The sequence below is a fragment of the Puntigrus tetrazona genome, chromosome 15, assembly GCF_018831695.1.
Source record: "Puntigrus tetrazona isolate hp1 chromosome 15, ASM1883169v1, whole genome shotgun sequence".
Taxonomy (NCBI): Eukaryota; Metazoa; Chordata; class Actinopteri; order Cypriniformes; family Cyprinidae; genus Puntigrus; species Puntigrus tetrazona.
This window is the reverse complement of record NC_056713.1, coordinates 4,729,133-4,745,068: the sequence shown is the minus strand read 5'-3', so window position 1 is coordinate 4,745,068 and position 15,936 is coordinate 4,729,133. Positions and strand designations below refer to the sequence as shown.

Below are 15,936 nucleotides of genomic sequence, written 5' to 3'. Positions count from 1 at the left end.
AAAAACCCAGCGAAGGTTGAATACCGAACACACACATTCAATAAATATTTAAAAATACTGTTTCAGAGTGAAAACATATTGATATATAGGATTATAAATGTAAATGTTAAGTACAGAATGAATTTTAAATGTGATGTATAAACATTGACGATTTCAATGTCACGTTAAATTTATGTCCAATGATAGTTCTAATAGCTAATAGTTTTTATTTAAAATATATAAATATAAATATAAATAAATAAATAAATAAATATATATATATATATATATATATATATATATATATATATATATATATATATATATATATATATATATATATATATATATATATATATATATATATAAAAAGAAACATTTAAATTAAAATTGTTATTAAATTAAACTTTTTTTTTTAAATTTAATTAAACTAAATTTGTACTATTTAAAAGCTTTTAAAATGCAATAGGGCATCACAGTGAACCCTTTTTGGGAAAAGTGCCCTATTTGTCATTATTGCCTTCTGGTGAGTTGTATATTAGGACAGATCAAGCACCATGATGCTTAAGGCCCAACTGAAGGTCTGAAATCTGGCAAGTGCTACACTCCATCGAGCATAAGGAGACCGATGTCATGATGGTTTGTCTCATTACACTATGAGTGATGCACTTAATAAGACAAGGGAGGCGACTGCAGATGTGCAGCCTGAGGACACTGTCTGCTGTTTCCTTTTATATTCCAACAAGTTATCATCTGGACAAGGACAAGCGGAAAGATTGTTAATCTCGAGGCATTTAACATTTATGACGTCCAGGGTGTCACTCGGTAAACCAGAGGAGCCTCGTTTTTCTGAACGTCGCCCAAGACAATGATTTGAATTTCAATCGCAGAGACAGGCTCGAGTGGTTATATCCTCTTAAAGAGACACAAATATTGCGCGTTCTTATTATACAGCGAACGCGTCCGTCGTTAGACTGCCAATTGAAATGAAGTCTTCTTTTCCAAAAGAATCGAAAATGGTCAAAGCGTCGCATGGAGGAAAAAAAAAAAGCAAATGTCATAATATAGCGCAAATCCCATTACGACGAGATGAGAGGGGAGACAATTATGTGGGCTGACGGTTGCTAGGAGACAAGCGAGCCGTCGGCTCCTTGGCAGCTGAAAGCTGTGGTTGCTGGGAGTGAATGAGAGATGTCAAGGACTGAGACGTGGTGTAAATAATGGCTCACTTTCTACCTCTGTGGCGTCATCTATATTGTCAGCTTCGTGCTGAAAGGTGAATTACGCTCGCCGTGAGGCTTTGTGGCCAACGGAAAATAGAGCTTTGCCGGCTGAACATCCTTGGTGGTATTATTTTACATCTCTTATCCAATCAGAGCAATCAAAACCCACTGAGATACTGAACGAGGAGGGTTACGCAACAATTGAGGGGTATTATTGCGGAGTCGTTTCAACCGTTACCAAGTAATTTCTGAAGCAGCCTTATTCGAGAAAACTTGACCTGCTAGAGAGCGACATAAGGTTTATGCAACACCATTAATATTTAGTTGCCAATGATGTAAGCTAATCTTACGGCATCACTGTATTCAAAGACGCGTGTTTGCTGACACCACAGGTAACATCTTCAACTGATTAGAACTGACTGATCGCAGTCTATTAAAGGGCGAGAGCGCAATTCCAAAGGAGCGCTTATGGCCTCGGAAATTTCAGCAATTTCTGCATTCCCCCATTTTAGTTTGAAAACTCCAGGGATGCATTTCAGTGTAAACGGACCAAAATGGGGACTTTTGAAAACTATTGCACGGCTGCCCACATTCACTTTGCGTTTCCTTGACAACTGTGTAAACCTGCGTCTACCTATGTATACGGTTGCACCTCCAAGAATGGTCATGTGACGTGCGTTTTGGTTTGTGTACTGTATAAAGGGAGATCATTTCTGCAGAAACCGAAGCAAATGGGGATCGTTTGCGTGCTAAAACTAAAATGTGACGAAAAAGTATTTGTACAAAAAGCACAAAAAGTATTTGTGTAGCTTCAGAACGTTACAGTCGAAAAACTGTTGGTAGTTGGACTATTCTGACGATGTCTTTCACGCTTTTCTGGCTCCTAGCAACAAACTGCAGCCATTTCAAGAGCAAAACAGTTTAAGACATGATAATGTCGCAAATATTAGTAAATTTTGAAAGGGAAGCTGTTAGTAAAATCTGCCTTTATACTGCTATTTTGGAAGTTTTACTGTAATACTGTTCTTATTTCTAAGAACATTTAGTGCATGTAAATTCTATTGAACTGGAGATTTCTGGCTCAAAACATGAAAAAAAAAAAATCACATTTTAATAATTATTACAACTGAAATCTAATAATTTTTTTACAGCTGCATGCCGATTACTCTTCTAGAACAGTAGCTCTATTATTGGCTTGCATGTGCGTTTTGTCATTCAAAGTAACGCTTGTTGTTGTCAAGCTTGACATGGTTTGCATGTAATGTCTATATAATGACTAGACATCGCGTCACTTTCAGAGTAAACCATTAATTATAATGATCCACGTGGTTTTGTCATGCGGCGTCACATAGCGCCGCTCGATTGCAGACTTGATGTGTTTGTGGGGTTACGCACTATTATTCTGTTGAGAGAAAGAGAGAGTTTTTTTTAGCTGCAAACAGGTTGAACGGACAACGTGCGTGTTAGTTCAAAAACCGATGCCAAGTGTCTGTCCACACTGACAGCAAATGTTCTGCGAAAAGCAATCAGTCATTTAGAAAATGAAAAGCAGATTTTTACAGTGGGATTTGGACCGATGAGATTTCAATATGGAGTATCCAGCAGAATAAAACTAAAAGGCAGCTGTGACTATATGCTTATATTTAAAATTATATATTCATATAAAAGTACTGCATGTGAATCAAATGTTTTTATTCAAGTCTTGTGAAGAGATACAATTGCTTCATATGATTAAACATATGATTTAATTTTTTTATGTGAACTTTTGTTCACATATAAACTAGGGCTGTAGCTATCGAATGTTTTAGTAATCGAGTATTCCACTGAAAATTGCATCGATTAATAGAAAAATGAGATAAAAATAACCTTTTTCTTTATTAGAGCGATCTCAAATATACAATAGACGGGTCTCTTAAAGCTAAATTGCTTCCTTTTTAGAAAAACAAAATTATGTTATATATTAATAACTGTGAAAACTAAACCCATTTAGCACATTTAATTGCCATATTGCATTCAAAATGCAAATACATAAACATATAAATATATTAAATATATAAATAAAACATTTATAAAAAAGGTAAATATAGTACAACTTAAAAATGAAGACTTATTATTAGAATTATTCTACAGCTGACAACAGCTCTTTCGGTCTATTGATTATTTGTTTTTGTTTTTAAAAAGCTGACTACAGCGCCAAATATCAAGAGAATTGTTTTTGCTGATTTATAAAATATACTGAATTCTATAAATAGTTTACAATGTTGACCTGGCATTCTAATACTTTTTTCTCCAAATGAAGGAGAGGCTAAAGCAGTTTCCACTATTAAACACTGTATATTCTTCCTCAACTTTTTATGCAATGCTAAAACTGAATTATGTCGCTAGGTTTGTTTTCATGTAGTATTGCAAGCGGCTTAAAAGTCCGATCCGAATGAAACTGCTCTATATAACCACCTCAATCGGAATAAACATGCATAAACTGAATGAAATCGTAAAGGTAGCTCTCAAATTTCAGCAAAAATATCCAAATTGATGTCGGCGATGGTCAATCTTGTGAAATCATCCGATGCCATGTTTGTTTTGACGTCATGTCACATGAATCATGTTGTTGTTATTTTTATATGCATTTTTATACATTTTTAAATACGTGGATATTTTATTTGATATATTTATTTATATCTCTTTAAAGAGCGGCCATGTCCTAAACTGAACCTCAAATATCTAAACATTTTGCCTGAAGGAAGGAAAAAAAAAAAAAAAAATCACATCTGGAAAATGAATTCCACGCAGAGCGGCGCAAACACCTTTGAGCGTTAACTGTCAACACGTGTGGAAGGGTTTCAGTCTGTACGCCGGGGCCCGTGGAGAAGCCAATCACGCGCATTACCACGAGAGCATTAACAAGCCGTCTCTCGCCCGGGCCATGACGCCGCACACACCTGAGGCCGCTCTGTTTTAGGTCGTCACGCGCGAGCCAGACGAGCGGTGACCGACAGCGAGCGGTGCCAGTTCCAGCGCTGCCAGCTGGGTTCGTTATTCACATTTAATTGTCAGGCCTGGAAACCCGGACGGCTGCTGTAAAAAAGCTCTGCAGCGATCAACACATTTACGATGTGAAGTTTTCAAGGTTTTACAATGCCGCAAAGCCATTAAACCCCAGCTCGTTTAACAAATACGCTCTCGACTGTAAACTTTAAAGGCAATTACTTTCTGACCTGAAACGTTTTTAATAACTGGCCTGTGTGCACAAGCGGACTTAGGCCCCGTTTCGCATAGTATTAATATCCGTCTCGTGTGAGTGTTTCTAACAAAATAATAACAGAAGTGATAACAATGTTTACACCACAGATGATACGTGGTCGCATCTACCTTCAAATGTAGATTAAGTGATGGACCATAATATTAGGTGTACAGTAAAAAAGAAGAAGGTCAATACTTCCCATTTCTGTGGCAGCTAATTTCTGACGTGAAATAAAAATTTAAAAATGTAATTGCGCTTTTGATTCCTGGACTATATGCAAATGTATTCATTTGAGTTCATGTCAATGAAAGAAATAGATATGCACTGCATTTTATTAATCAATAGCTAATTTGAAATTAAACATTGCAACACTGGAAAGATGAGTCAGTCTTACCACTTTTAATGAAAAGGAGTGTGTATTGAATAGAGATCAACTGATTTACGACATATTTTCTATTATAATCGGATATCGGTTTCGCAATATCGGATTCACCGATAAACGGCACCATCTTGTGGGAGTTTTGAGAATTTTGTGTAGGATCAGCATTACAGCATGTCTGAGAGGAGATGAGACAACAGCAACAGCATGCACGGGTACTTGTTTTGCTGTAATTAGTTCACTTTATTTAAATAATTTAACGCAAAAATTAAGATGTCTTGCATAAATGCCTCTCAATAAAGACATAACTTTGCATGAATAAAACAATAATACAGCCATGAATGAGCACATGTTGGAATTATTAACTATCTTTATATTTACTTAAAAAGTAATTGCGATTATTGTAAAGGCCGTTACATTTCTGATCGGTGCTTGATGGCATTCGGCCAATCAAAATGCACTGGGTCAGCTGACCAATCAGAATAGACTGTGCTTGTCAGAAGGAGGGTCTTTGTAGAAAACGATGCAACAATGTACAGTTTTTAGTTTTTTGACTTTAAAGCAAGTTAACATATTCTATGGCTGCACCAAACAATGATCTTTAAAATAGCATCATGTGACCCCTTTAATATCAGCGCTGATTATAATATGAAGATTAAATTTAGCACAAAAAACTTTTTAAGATGACTGAAATTAGGAAAAACCAAAGTGATGTATAGACTGTATAACAGTAAATAAATATTGGTTGTGCATATTAAACATGCATTTAATTAGTATCCGTAGCAGTTATAAAAATTAATAAATAAATAAAAATCAATAACGGTCAATCAATCAATAACTAGTGTTAAACATCTGTAACTTTCTTTCACTTTTTGCGCATCGGTTTGTTGACAAGATACTGTCATATCTGACTGTAACATGTCACACATCCTACAACACGTTCTTAAACATTTGTTATTTTTAATTTTGGAAAGAGTAAAATTAGAATATGCGATTTGATCAATTAGATGCTTTCACATTTGTCCAGTTTCATCCCGATCGCTTCTTTGACCATCTCCTGAAGTGGTTTGATTGATTGGATTTAAATCCACCTAGAAAGTGGCATTCACAACTGGTATTTTTACAATCAGATTAATACCCGATCAGAGAGCACACGTGAGGTGACCAGCTGTAAACAGGCACTAAGAGGGCACCTTAATTTATTGCTAAACCGGGTATTATGACAAAAATACGACAAATCATACAATCTTTTGCCTCCTTTTAAGGTGTGGACACATTAAAAGAAATAGTTAAAAAAGACTAACTGTCTATTGTAAGTAGTGTAGCGATTTTTAAAGGTTATGCAGAACTTTTTTTCAAACCATGCAGCTTACTGTTGCATACATAATAATAATTTTGCAGATTGTTTATCACGTGTTTGATAAACATGCGACCGCGCGGTCACTTTCACGGTCTGTGACTAAAGTGTTCAGAATTGGATACCGACCTTGTGGAAAATATCGTAAATATTGAAGCATTACATGCTAAAATCTTATTTAGGATTTGAGTTTTCCCCTGCGGTGTTAACAAGCCACACTTTATCCAGTCTGACCCTGTCAAGCTAAACAGATGCCAACATTTCATAAACATTTATTAAGATGAAGGTTTTAACGTTGTCAGAGTTTCTTTTTTTAATGTTGTGTACTCTGGCTGGTGTTGTAACGGCCCTGTTCTTACCTGCTGTCCCAAAACCGTATTTTTCGGTCGTAATGGCTGCTGATGATGAGGTACTCGGAGCACACGACATCACTACAGAAAGACAGAACCTCGATGGTTTGTACGCCTGCGAGTAGAAACGAGAGAGGAAAAATGGAAGTGAGCGAACGGCGCTAACACGTCGAACGAATGACTGCAGACGGATGCGGGATGTGCTCGTTGTTGGTTGCAGATTTTTTGTGACACGTACACGCTGCTCGCTGGAGGTCCCATATCTTCACGGTCCTGTCCGCGCTGCCCGTCACCACCTGCCTCTGACTGTATTTAAACCTGGCGGCCGTCACTTTACGGGAATGACCTGTCAATGTAACCTAGAAAAACAATACAGAGAGGGAAAAAACCTGTCAGGAATACTCCCACGTCATATTTAAAAAGTATAAACTTTTTTATAAACTAAAAAGTAATTACATTTTGCTGAAGAAGACTCTCTCACACACATATATAGAGATAAAATATTCCAATTTTACAGCAATTGTGTCTCGTTAAACTAGTCTCCTATCGTTTTCAGCATGACGGATTGGTTTTAAGAACCGTGTCGTTTCGCCCTTTCGCGCTGGTAAATTTTTACATGACATATGAGCAATTCCTGTTATGCCAAGCCCTTTGAACTTCGCACCTTATACAAAACGTATAAAGACGATTTCGAATTAGTTTTTCGATAAGAGTCTCGTATTCATTGAACTGTATTTACTAAAACGATAAGACGTCAAGACGATACGATACGTTCAGACAAATATGCTGTGGCCATAAAAAAAAAATCCTGCATGGTAAGAAATGTCCATATTTGCATAAAAAAAAATGAAATCGCACGACAAGCCGATTCCGCCCCATAAACCTCTCCCATGCCTTACTGTCATGTAAAACGCTATGGAATCTTAGCAGGCACAGCAATAAACATCTTTAACGCGGTTCATACTGCTCTGTCTCATCCGATGATGCTCTAGAGTAATTCGGAGAGACAGACTAGCGCACGGGAGGTTTGGGTGGGTGAGAGGTAAGCTCCGTTACCTTGGGAACGCTGTCCTCTAGCCTCCAGAATAGAGCAGACTTGTCATATGACGCAGCTAAAATTCGAGTGCCCTGATGGAAAAGCACAGTGACACATCCCACAATGCATTAGAGCAGTATCCACAGCACAATCAACTGAACAGCCTTACAGGAACATTCTGCTTATATTACTATTAAAGATTCTTCAGCAGCCGAGGGCTCTTAATAGGAATGCGCTAATTAGTAATGACTCGCTGGAGCCTGTACTTCAGCAAATTCAATTTGAAAACTAGAAATATTATATTATATCTGCTTCAGAGGGCATGTGATAAATATATTTTAAATATATTTCTTATATTTTAGGTAGGGAATCATCACACTTCATACTAGTACGAAGTCCAATAAAAGGATTTTTAACTGATGAATGTTACCAAGGGACCATCAAAATAAAGTGTTACCATTTATTTAAACAATGAGTTGTATGCGTTCATACCGTCGGGTCAAACTCAATGCTGGTGATCCCCTCATTACTTCCATCTAACATCCCTCTGTTCTGAAGAGTTCCTGTGAGGACAAAACACGTATGTTACGTCAAGCCTGAGAACACGCGCTAACTTCCGTTGAATCTATTAACTGTATAATAGAGCACATCAAAAGAGGTCATAATTTATCTACATACAGTAATGCCTGTCTGAAAAAATAAAAAAAAAACATATACATTCCCCACAACCTGCCAGCTCTCATAATTTTGAATAATGTCTCATTTTCATAAGGCATCTCAATTGAATGTTCCCTGACTAAGGGATGTTTTAGATATTGGAGTGCTGACATCTGCTGGTGGTCAGAGGCAGTCACATGTATCTAAACTTTGTCTATACGGTTAAAGCTGACTATTAAACGTCATTTTCCAGATCAGTTGTGATGTACCTGCTTCAATGTCCCACAGTTTGATGACTCTATCAGTTCCTCCTGTAGCCAGCAGGTTTGAACTAGTGCTGAACCTCACAGCATTGATTCCCAGCTCATGAGCATCCTGAAACCACAAAACGCACATTCATTTCGAATACTTCAGCTTTACATTTATGCACTTTTTTTCAAACTGGTTGCATTCACGAATACATTTAATCAATTAGCATTTAGCAATTAGCATTTAGCAATTAGCAATTAGCATTTAGCAATTAGCATTAGCCTAGCAACTTCCTAGCAACAACCGAGAATACCTAGCAATGACCTAAAATATCCTAGCAATCTTTCTATTAATGTTTTTAAAAGAAGTCTCTTATGTTAACCCGTGCTGCATTTATTTGAAAGGCACAGTAATAACTAATATTGTAAATACTGCTAAAATAATGTAAAAACTGCTAAAACAGTTTTTTGTTTGAATACATTTTAAATTTAGGCAATTTATTCCTGCGATGCCAAGCTGAATATTCAGCAACAGCATTCAGTGTCACACGATCCTCCAGGAACGACCCTTATATCCCTATTTGCCGCTCAAGAAACATTTCAATGTTAAAAAACCGTTTAATATTTTTGTAAAAAAACAGATGCTAAAAAAATTGGTACTGAGATAGAGTACTATTAAAAAACAACAATTGAACGGATCATTTATTTAGCAAGAATGCATTAAATTGGTCAAAAGGAACAGAAAAATGAAGATTTTTATGTTCTTTTTTTTTTTTTAATCTTGAAAACGTGTAAAACTGAAGACTGGAGTAATGATACTAAAAATTCAGCTTAATAAATACTGCTGAATTCAAAACTTTTGATTAGTAGCCTTGATGAAATATTCACATCACACCTGAAATTGCAGGAAACCATAGTCCAAAAAAATGGTATGCAAACTTTTTGTTTGTGAAATAACGCTAGTGTGCGCATCTGCTCCTCCGAATAAGCATGTGTCTGATTTTGAGGAACTTCACTACCTTCTGTTTTCAACACGACACAGATAATAGTAACCGTCATGCCCAGTCTTATTTTTAAACAGCGTGTTATAATGTGAAACTGCAAAAGGGGAAGCAACTTTACTAAGGTATAAAAACAATACAAACAAGAAGTGTATTACTTTACACTCGGATTGAAATAAGCACTTCACCTATCTAACAGCAGAAGTGCAGCAATTTGTAGAAATTGCTTTCGAAAAATGATGAAACGACTACAAATAACGCTTGAATTGAAACTGCGACATACCCTCGACCAAAAAGATCGACAGGAAATGCAAATCATTAAATTGTGACAAATCTCCATTTAAGGAAGTGGCAACTCCTCTCCATACAACAAGATCTCGGGCTGGTTCCTGCTGTCAGCTATTCAAATGAAAACGGCCGTGAGAAGCGGGGCGGCTGCACATGACAGAGCCGCAGTGTGTCATAGAAAGACGCTGGCTCACAGCGACACACAGACGCTTTGTTCCACGGTCACATCATCTACAGACTGACCACCAGCCACCACTACAAGGAACGTGCTTTTAAAGATACCTCTCCACGTCCTTCTGTTTACTAGTTCATCGTTTAGTTATACGGTGTACGCTTGCTTCATAGCCAGCTTCATAGGACAGAACATCGTCATAAAGCTTGTGAAAAGCAGGATTTGTTGTTGGATGCTGTTGTGAAAGGCAGCATGTACCGTTGTAAAAATTGGCTTGGTCGGGACTCTGGCATTCAGACAGACTCCTAATGGTATATAGAGGTCCTCCTCTGATCTGCAAACTGATTTACCTCTTATCTTCCTCCTGGACACACACAACAGAAGAACAATCAGTATTGCTTACGGGCAGAATTTGTTACATTATCAGAATAGTTTTTTTAAAGCAGTGAGAAATGAATTTTGCGAGAACATCGCGCTGGGATACGCCTGCTCATTTGCATTTAAAGTGATACACACCAAAACAGCTCTTTTTAGATGCACTCCAAAAACGCCATTTTCCAGCTGTTATGTAATAATTGCGTGGCGTATTTTGAGCTGAAACTTCACAGACACATTCTGGGGACAATATTATATCTCGTAAAAATGGCATAATTGGCGCCCTTTCGTTAAAATATGTTGCAGTGTGGTACCTACATTAAGTCTACACAAGATATTTAAAGGGAAAGTTCGTCCAAATTTTTAAATCATGTAATAATTTACTTTTCACTTTCCTTTAAATCCATTCTGCAGAATCAATGCACAACCAATGACGTGAATTAGAAGACGGGGGTGCATTTTTTGGGGTGATTTGATTTGGTTATTCTAATGAGGCAGCAATCACACATCTCACTTCCCATCATGCCTCTGACCTCACTCTCTTCTCGTTACGATAATTGGCGCCTTTCGTTAAAATATCTCGGGTAGACTTAATGTAGGTGGAGTTTGTCAGTTTACGTCAAATAGGTCAGATGGGGTATAGGATTTAATTAGTGCTGCTGCGGTTTAGCACTATGGGTGCAGGTTTTTACCAAAATGGAACCATTCAGAAAACCGAAATATAGAAGTAATAACATTTCCCACGCAAACAACTGCTACAGAGCTAGAATGGATGCCTTGGCAGAGAACACGCTGCACTGTAACTTCATAATCATTCTTCAGATCCAACACACTTCAGTTAAATCAAACGTTTTGTTCAAGCCACATTAATTACATAAAACGTATAAGACTACACTAGTCTGTTCAAATCAGACTTGCGTTCTAAAACCAGGTTTAGCTGTAAAGCATATTTTAGTTTTTTATGAAACTCACTCAAAAAGTCCTCTGATGGAGCTGATGATGCGGGGAGACGTAGCTGAAGCAGACCTGAGAGAAAGAAAAAAATAAAGTCAAGACTTGAGTGGATCACAGTAACTTTTTAAAATGACGCTACATGAACTGATGTCAAAATTAGCCAGCAATTAAGCAAAATTATTTCCAACAGCATGCCTCAAATGCTATAGATAAAGGTCAAGATGCACACAAAATATTACTTATATATTTTACCAAGAATAACTACTATATTATACATGAAAGCCTTCCAACTGTTACCTGAAAAGCGCTCCATGGGCTCTCTCCAATCTCTGTGAAGCGTCACTTGTAGGGGATGAAGGTTTGGGAGGTGAAACGTTTCCAGACTCTCTGACGGGCGAAAGCAAAAACGGTTCATAAAAACATACTGTAACAACTCTCCTTTTGCGCTTTACAGAAGAAACACAGTTATGAGAGTTTGGACTGACATAAAATCGAATTCACGTTTTATACAGCCGATACTCACTCGTTAATATTCACATTCTTGCTTGCAGCCATCTGAAGCTCTTTGTGAAGACTGGCCTCTCTGGCTCTAAGACGCAAGAGGAAATGTGAGCAAGAAGGACGTGGCATTTATGAAATGGTCATGATTGGCTTTCAAAAAAGAACCTACAAATGATTTGCCAGCAGAATACCACAACAGCAGAGAGAATACACTCGGTGAACTTTGAAATGTGGCCCTACTTTAAGGGAACACCAATTCATTAACTCCATTAACCATCTTCTGACCCACTGAATTTTAACAAGTAATGTACTGTTGTTTGATGTGGCCTCTGTGTCCCGTGTTACAAATAATACTTTTAGGTATCACACTGCAACATATTTAAAGGGAAAGTTCGTCCAAATTTTAAAATCATGTAATAACTCACTTTCCTTTAAATCCATTCTGCAGAATCAATGCACAACCAATGACGTGAATTAGAAGACGGGGGGTTATTTATGAGAGTGAATATTGTTGGGGGTGTTTGATTTGGTTATTCTAATGAGGCAGCAATCACACATTTCACTTCCCATCATGCCTCTGACCTCACTCTCTTCTCGTTGCGATGGTTCATCCGGACGGCGGCCTGCTGTTTTGGACGGATCATGTTCTCCAGGATCTCAGAACTGCGGAGTTTCTCCTGTCTGTAAGTCCTCTCTATGTTTTGGTGCTTCTCCAGCAAAGAATCATATTCCTGTTTCAGAAGTTGGTTTCTAGTTTGAACCTCTGCCACGCGCTCTTGAAGCATGCTGTGCTCTGATGCCAAAGCACTGAGATGATTTTGGACCTCATATAGCCTAATTTAAAAAAAGATAATAATTATAAATCCAAAATATATTGAAAAAGTGATCCAGATTTTCCAACATTTGGATATTCAGCAAATTATTTTCAACTTCATGCATTTCACAATGCACATTCAGACCCAGCTAAAATTCTCTCTCTCTCTCAAAAAAAAATAACAACAAAGTTTTAGTAAAAAGGAGCGCCAGTTTGCATTAAATGTGTGTGTGTGTGTGTGTATATATATATATATATATATATATTCTCAGAAATAATGTTTTTTTAATAGTTATAATATAATAATATTTACCAAGCCATATTGCTTCGATCTCAGTAAGCTTTTATCTATTATCTATTATCAACTATTATCAAAACTATTTCTAGATAAATACAACAAAACTTTTTTTTTTTTGCGACCTTACATGCAGTATCTTTTGCGATCGCATGTTGAATTTGGCAATTGACTGTTTTTCAAATACGCTACTAATAGCCTTTTTGTACAACCATTCAAATTAGCATCACGTACGAACCACATCCTGTCGTCACTGTGCGTTTAAGATCTTATATAATCTATAGTGATAGTTTTCGCGTTTATTTCTGCTGTGCAAAAAGACTTAACATGGCTGAAATTATTTTTATTTCCATGACTTGGCGACGTGTTTCAGGCAGAAAGCGATTTACAGCATGAGAGGAATAACGTTTATTAAAATTGCATTGAGTGCATTCTAGCAGACCTCAAAACAATATAAAAAATATGAAAAAATACGGACACTATAAAGAGTGGTTACATGCATTTACGTCATAAAAGAATCAAGAGTTTACTTGGTATGCTGTTCATCCAGTGCCACTTCCTTTATCTGGATTCTCTGCTGCAGCTCCACCACTTGGTATGCAAGCTGCAAGAAGAACAATTATTACGGCAAAAAACTAATTACCGGCAACAAAGCGCTGATTGTGACCATTCGTTACAACGTTAACGTATATCCCGCACGAGTTTTTATTAGCCAGAACAGCTCAAAACGGAAGAGAGGACCTGCGTTTCGATGAAGCGCCGATACGAAGCAGGTTCTATCACATACTTTCACGAAAACTTTCCGACTGCTCTTCGGGAAAGCATTAATGCAAGATTAAGCGTAACAACCGGTTATTGCGCCTAATGCTCTGATTTCTAAAGAAAAGCAGTCGGTTTTTATAACAGACCCAGCTATAAAAAAGAGCATTTGATCATTCGAAACGCGAAGAGAAAAGTTTCGCTTATGGCACACAACATAGCGCTTTTGGCAAAAAGAGTGTCAAGTTAGTTTCGTTAAAAACAGGTGCTTAATCTAATTTTGCATCTCCAAATAATGTAATTTGATGACTGACTGACTGCTAAAAGGAAGAGATAACAACAGGCCAACTCGTAAACCTGTTTAGCGAAACAGGTCGCAGCTTGTGCCAAAGAATCGAGTTTGGTTTATAAACGCTTGACAGAAATCAGATCGTCTAACTGCTTTCTCATAAAAGAGGCTGATTCGGTTTTTTCCCCCCCCTACATATAACATAACTTCCTACCTCGCCGGTGGTTGTTTTTAGAGACGTCAGAGAATCTTCAGATAGTGAGGGCCTGCGAGGAACAAAAAAGATGCATTTTGAAATTAAAAGCAGAAACGGGGTTGAATATTTAAAAAAAAAAACGGATAAGAACATATGCCATTTTATACTGTAGTGTCAAAATTTTATGTTTGAGGTAAAGTGTTCGTGTTATAGATTCTGTGATTGTGGTATCTACAAAAAATTATATTAAATAATCAAATACTACTACTACTAATATTAATAATTACATATACTGTGGCATGCACATTTCATGCCCCCATTACATTGTATGGATGTAGTAATATTTTATTACAGTTTAACAACCTTGCTGCATCAAGCCTACAGAAGCTGTTATTTGGTTCAGATCAGGTAGAAATTTCGTTTTCAATTTTTACAGCGTGACGTTAAAGCATATTACGACTCGGAGCGAAGGTTACCTTGACCCTGATCCCAGAATGCCTTTGGTTATGAGGGCTCTTTGCTTTGACTTCTCCAGCAGACTGTGATCTAGAAGAAGAACGACATGACAGGCTACTCCTGAAGAAGCATGATTTGTTTTAAAAGAAGCCATTGCATTCGCTCAGTGAGTAAATGAGGTTTTCCATTTGCGCTCAAGTGTCAAGATTCACAGGAGTGAACTCGAAAATGAGCCTTGATTATACTGAGAATACGCAGATTAGACTTCAGTTAAATGAGCTACATTTCATAATTCTGCTCTCCATTTTAATGAACAAAACTGGAGCATATTTTACATTAAAATAGGTTATAAATAAATAAAACCGTATCTTAATTTGATCATATTACAAATTTTTATGGTAAAACAGTACATTTGAAAACCATAGCAATTCTATTTATTTATAATATGAAAGTAATAAATGAAAAAAATATTTAAATAGCCTATACTGTTTAACTGTATATGAAAAGTAATCATGGGTATTTCTCTAAAGTGCCACTACGTCCGAAACAACAGGTTTTGCATGACATGACAAGTTGCACGGCATGGCCTAAAGTTAAATCGCACAAAAAAACAGCATTAATAAAGCTTACATGACTCTATGAGATCCTGGAAGACGCTCGTCTGTGTCCTGTTGCGATATTTCAGCTGTCTGATAATGTGACGCTTCCATGTTTCGCTCTGTTTAAGTTCAGAGTTTCTCGCGCGCTGCGACGCCGCCATGATCATAAATGATAATTTTAATACGATGACAGTAATCCGCGTTCTTAGACATAGTTAATGGATGTACGCCCCGTCATCGGGAACCTAACTTTTACGTTTGTTTTCCATTCCTATGAAGCGCACAGGAAAGCGGCAGAAAGTGGGCTGAAACGCGACGCGACGCGTCAGTGCAGTGGCTGTAAACACATGAAGGGTGCCGCCTGCTGCTGTCGCTGATGAGTAATCATGACAAACATATCAAGCGTGCAAACAAACTGACCAGAATGGAAAGCGCATCTAAATCGCGGGCGATAAAATGGGAGTGGCCTTTCGGCCCAGACGTTTTCTCTGATTGGTTAGGAACGATTCATGAATTCATAACTGTCATATTTAAATTCTTTAATGTGTGAGAATATCTCAATGTATATAAAAGCGTACGACTGTGATTATATAGGTGAGAATTATTTTTTCTATTACGCTTGCTACAAACGTATTGTTACGTGATTTCTGTTACTTTTCTCAGCGATTTGTCGAGCTGGACCAATCACAATAGTTGCGATTACACAATTCTAATAGCCGCATTCATTTTATTGGTCTCCTGAGGCACCTTTTAATCTCTACGTCTGA

General features: G+C 37.2%; 1 protein-coding gene across 1 annotated transcript in view; it reads right to left on the bottom strand.

The window, feature by feature from the left end:
• The window catches only part of LOC122358864 (protein Atg16l2-like), a 28,569-nt gene extending 12,969 nt beyond the window's left edge, over positions 1 to 15,600 (bottom strand). The window contains exons 1-14 of the mRNA XM_043258790.1: positions 15,201 to 15,600; positions 14,591 to 14,660; positions 14,133 to 14,184; positions 13,401 to 13,474; positions 12,344 to 12,595; positions 11,784 to 11,849; positions 11,558 to 11,647; positions 11,279 to 11,332; positions 10,190 to 10,295; positions 8,492 to 8,597; positions 8,058 to 8,128; positions 7,586 to 7,657; positions 6,768 to 6,888; positions 6,539 to 6,644 (exon numbers count right to left, since the gene is read on the bottom strand). Coding sequence (XP_043114725.1) covers positions 6,539 to 6,644; positions 6,768 to 6,888; positions 7,586 to 7,657; positions 8,058 to 8,128; positions 8,492 to 8,597; positions 10,190 to 10,295; positions 11,279 to 11,332; positions 11,558 to 11,647; positions 11,784 to 11,849; positions 12,344 to 12,595; positions 13,401 to 13,474; positions 14,133 to 14,184; positions 14,591 to 14,660; positions 15,201 to 15,336 — 1,376 coding nt within the window. The 5' untranslated portion in view covers positions 15,337 to 15,600. The remainder of the gene's footprint in view (positions 1 to 6,538; positions 6,645 to 6,767; positions 6,889 to 7,585; positions 7,658 to 8,057; positions 8,129 to 8,491; positions 8,598 to 10,189; positions 10,296 to 11,278; positions 11,333 to 11,557; positions 11,648 to 11,783; positions 11,850 to 12,343; positions 12,596 to 13,400; positions 13,475 to 14,132; positions 14,185 to 14,590; positions 14,661 to 15,200) is intronic.
• Positions 15,601 to 15,936: the final 336 nt, after the last annotated feature.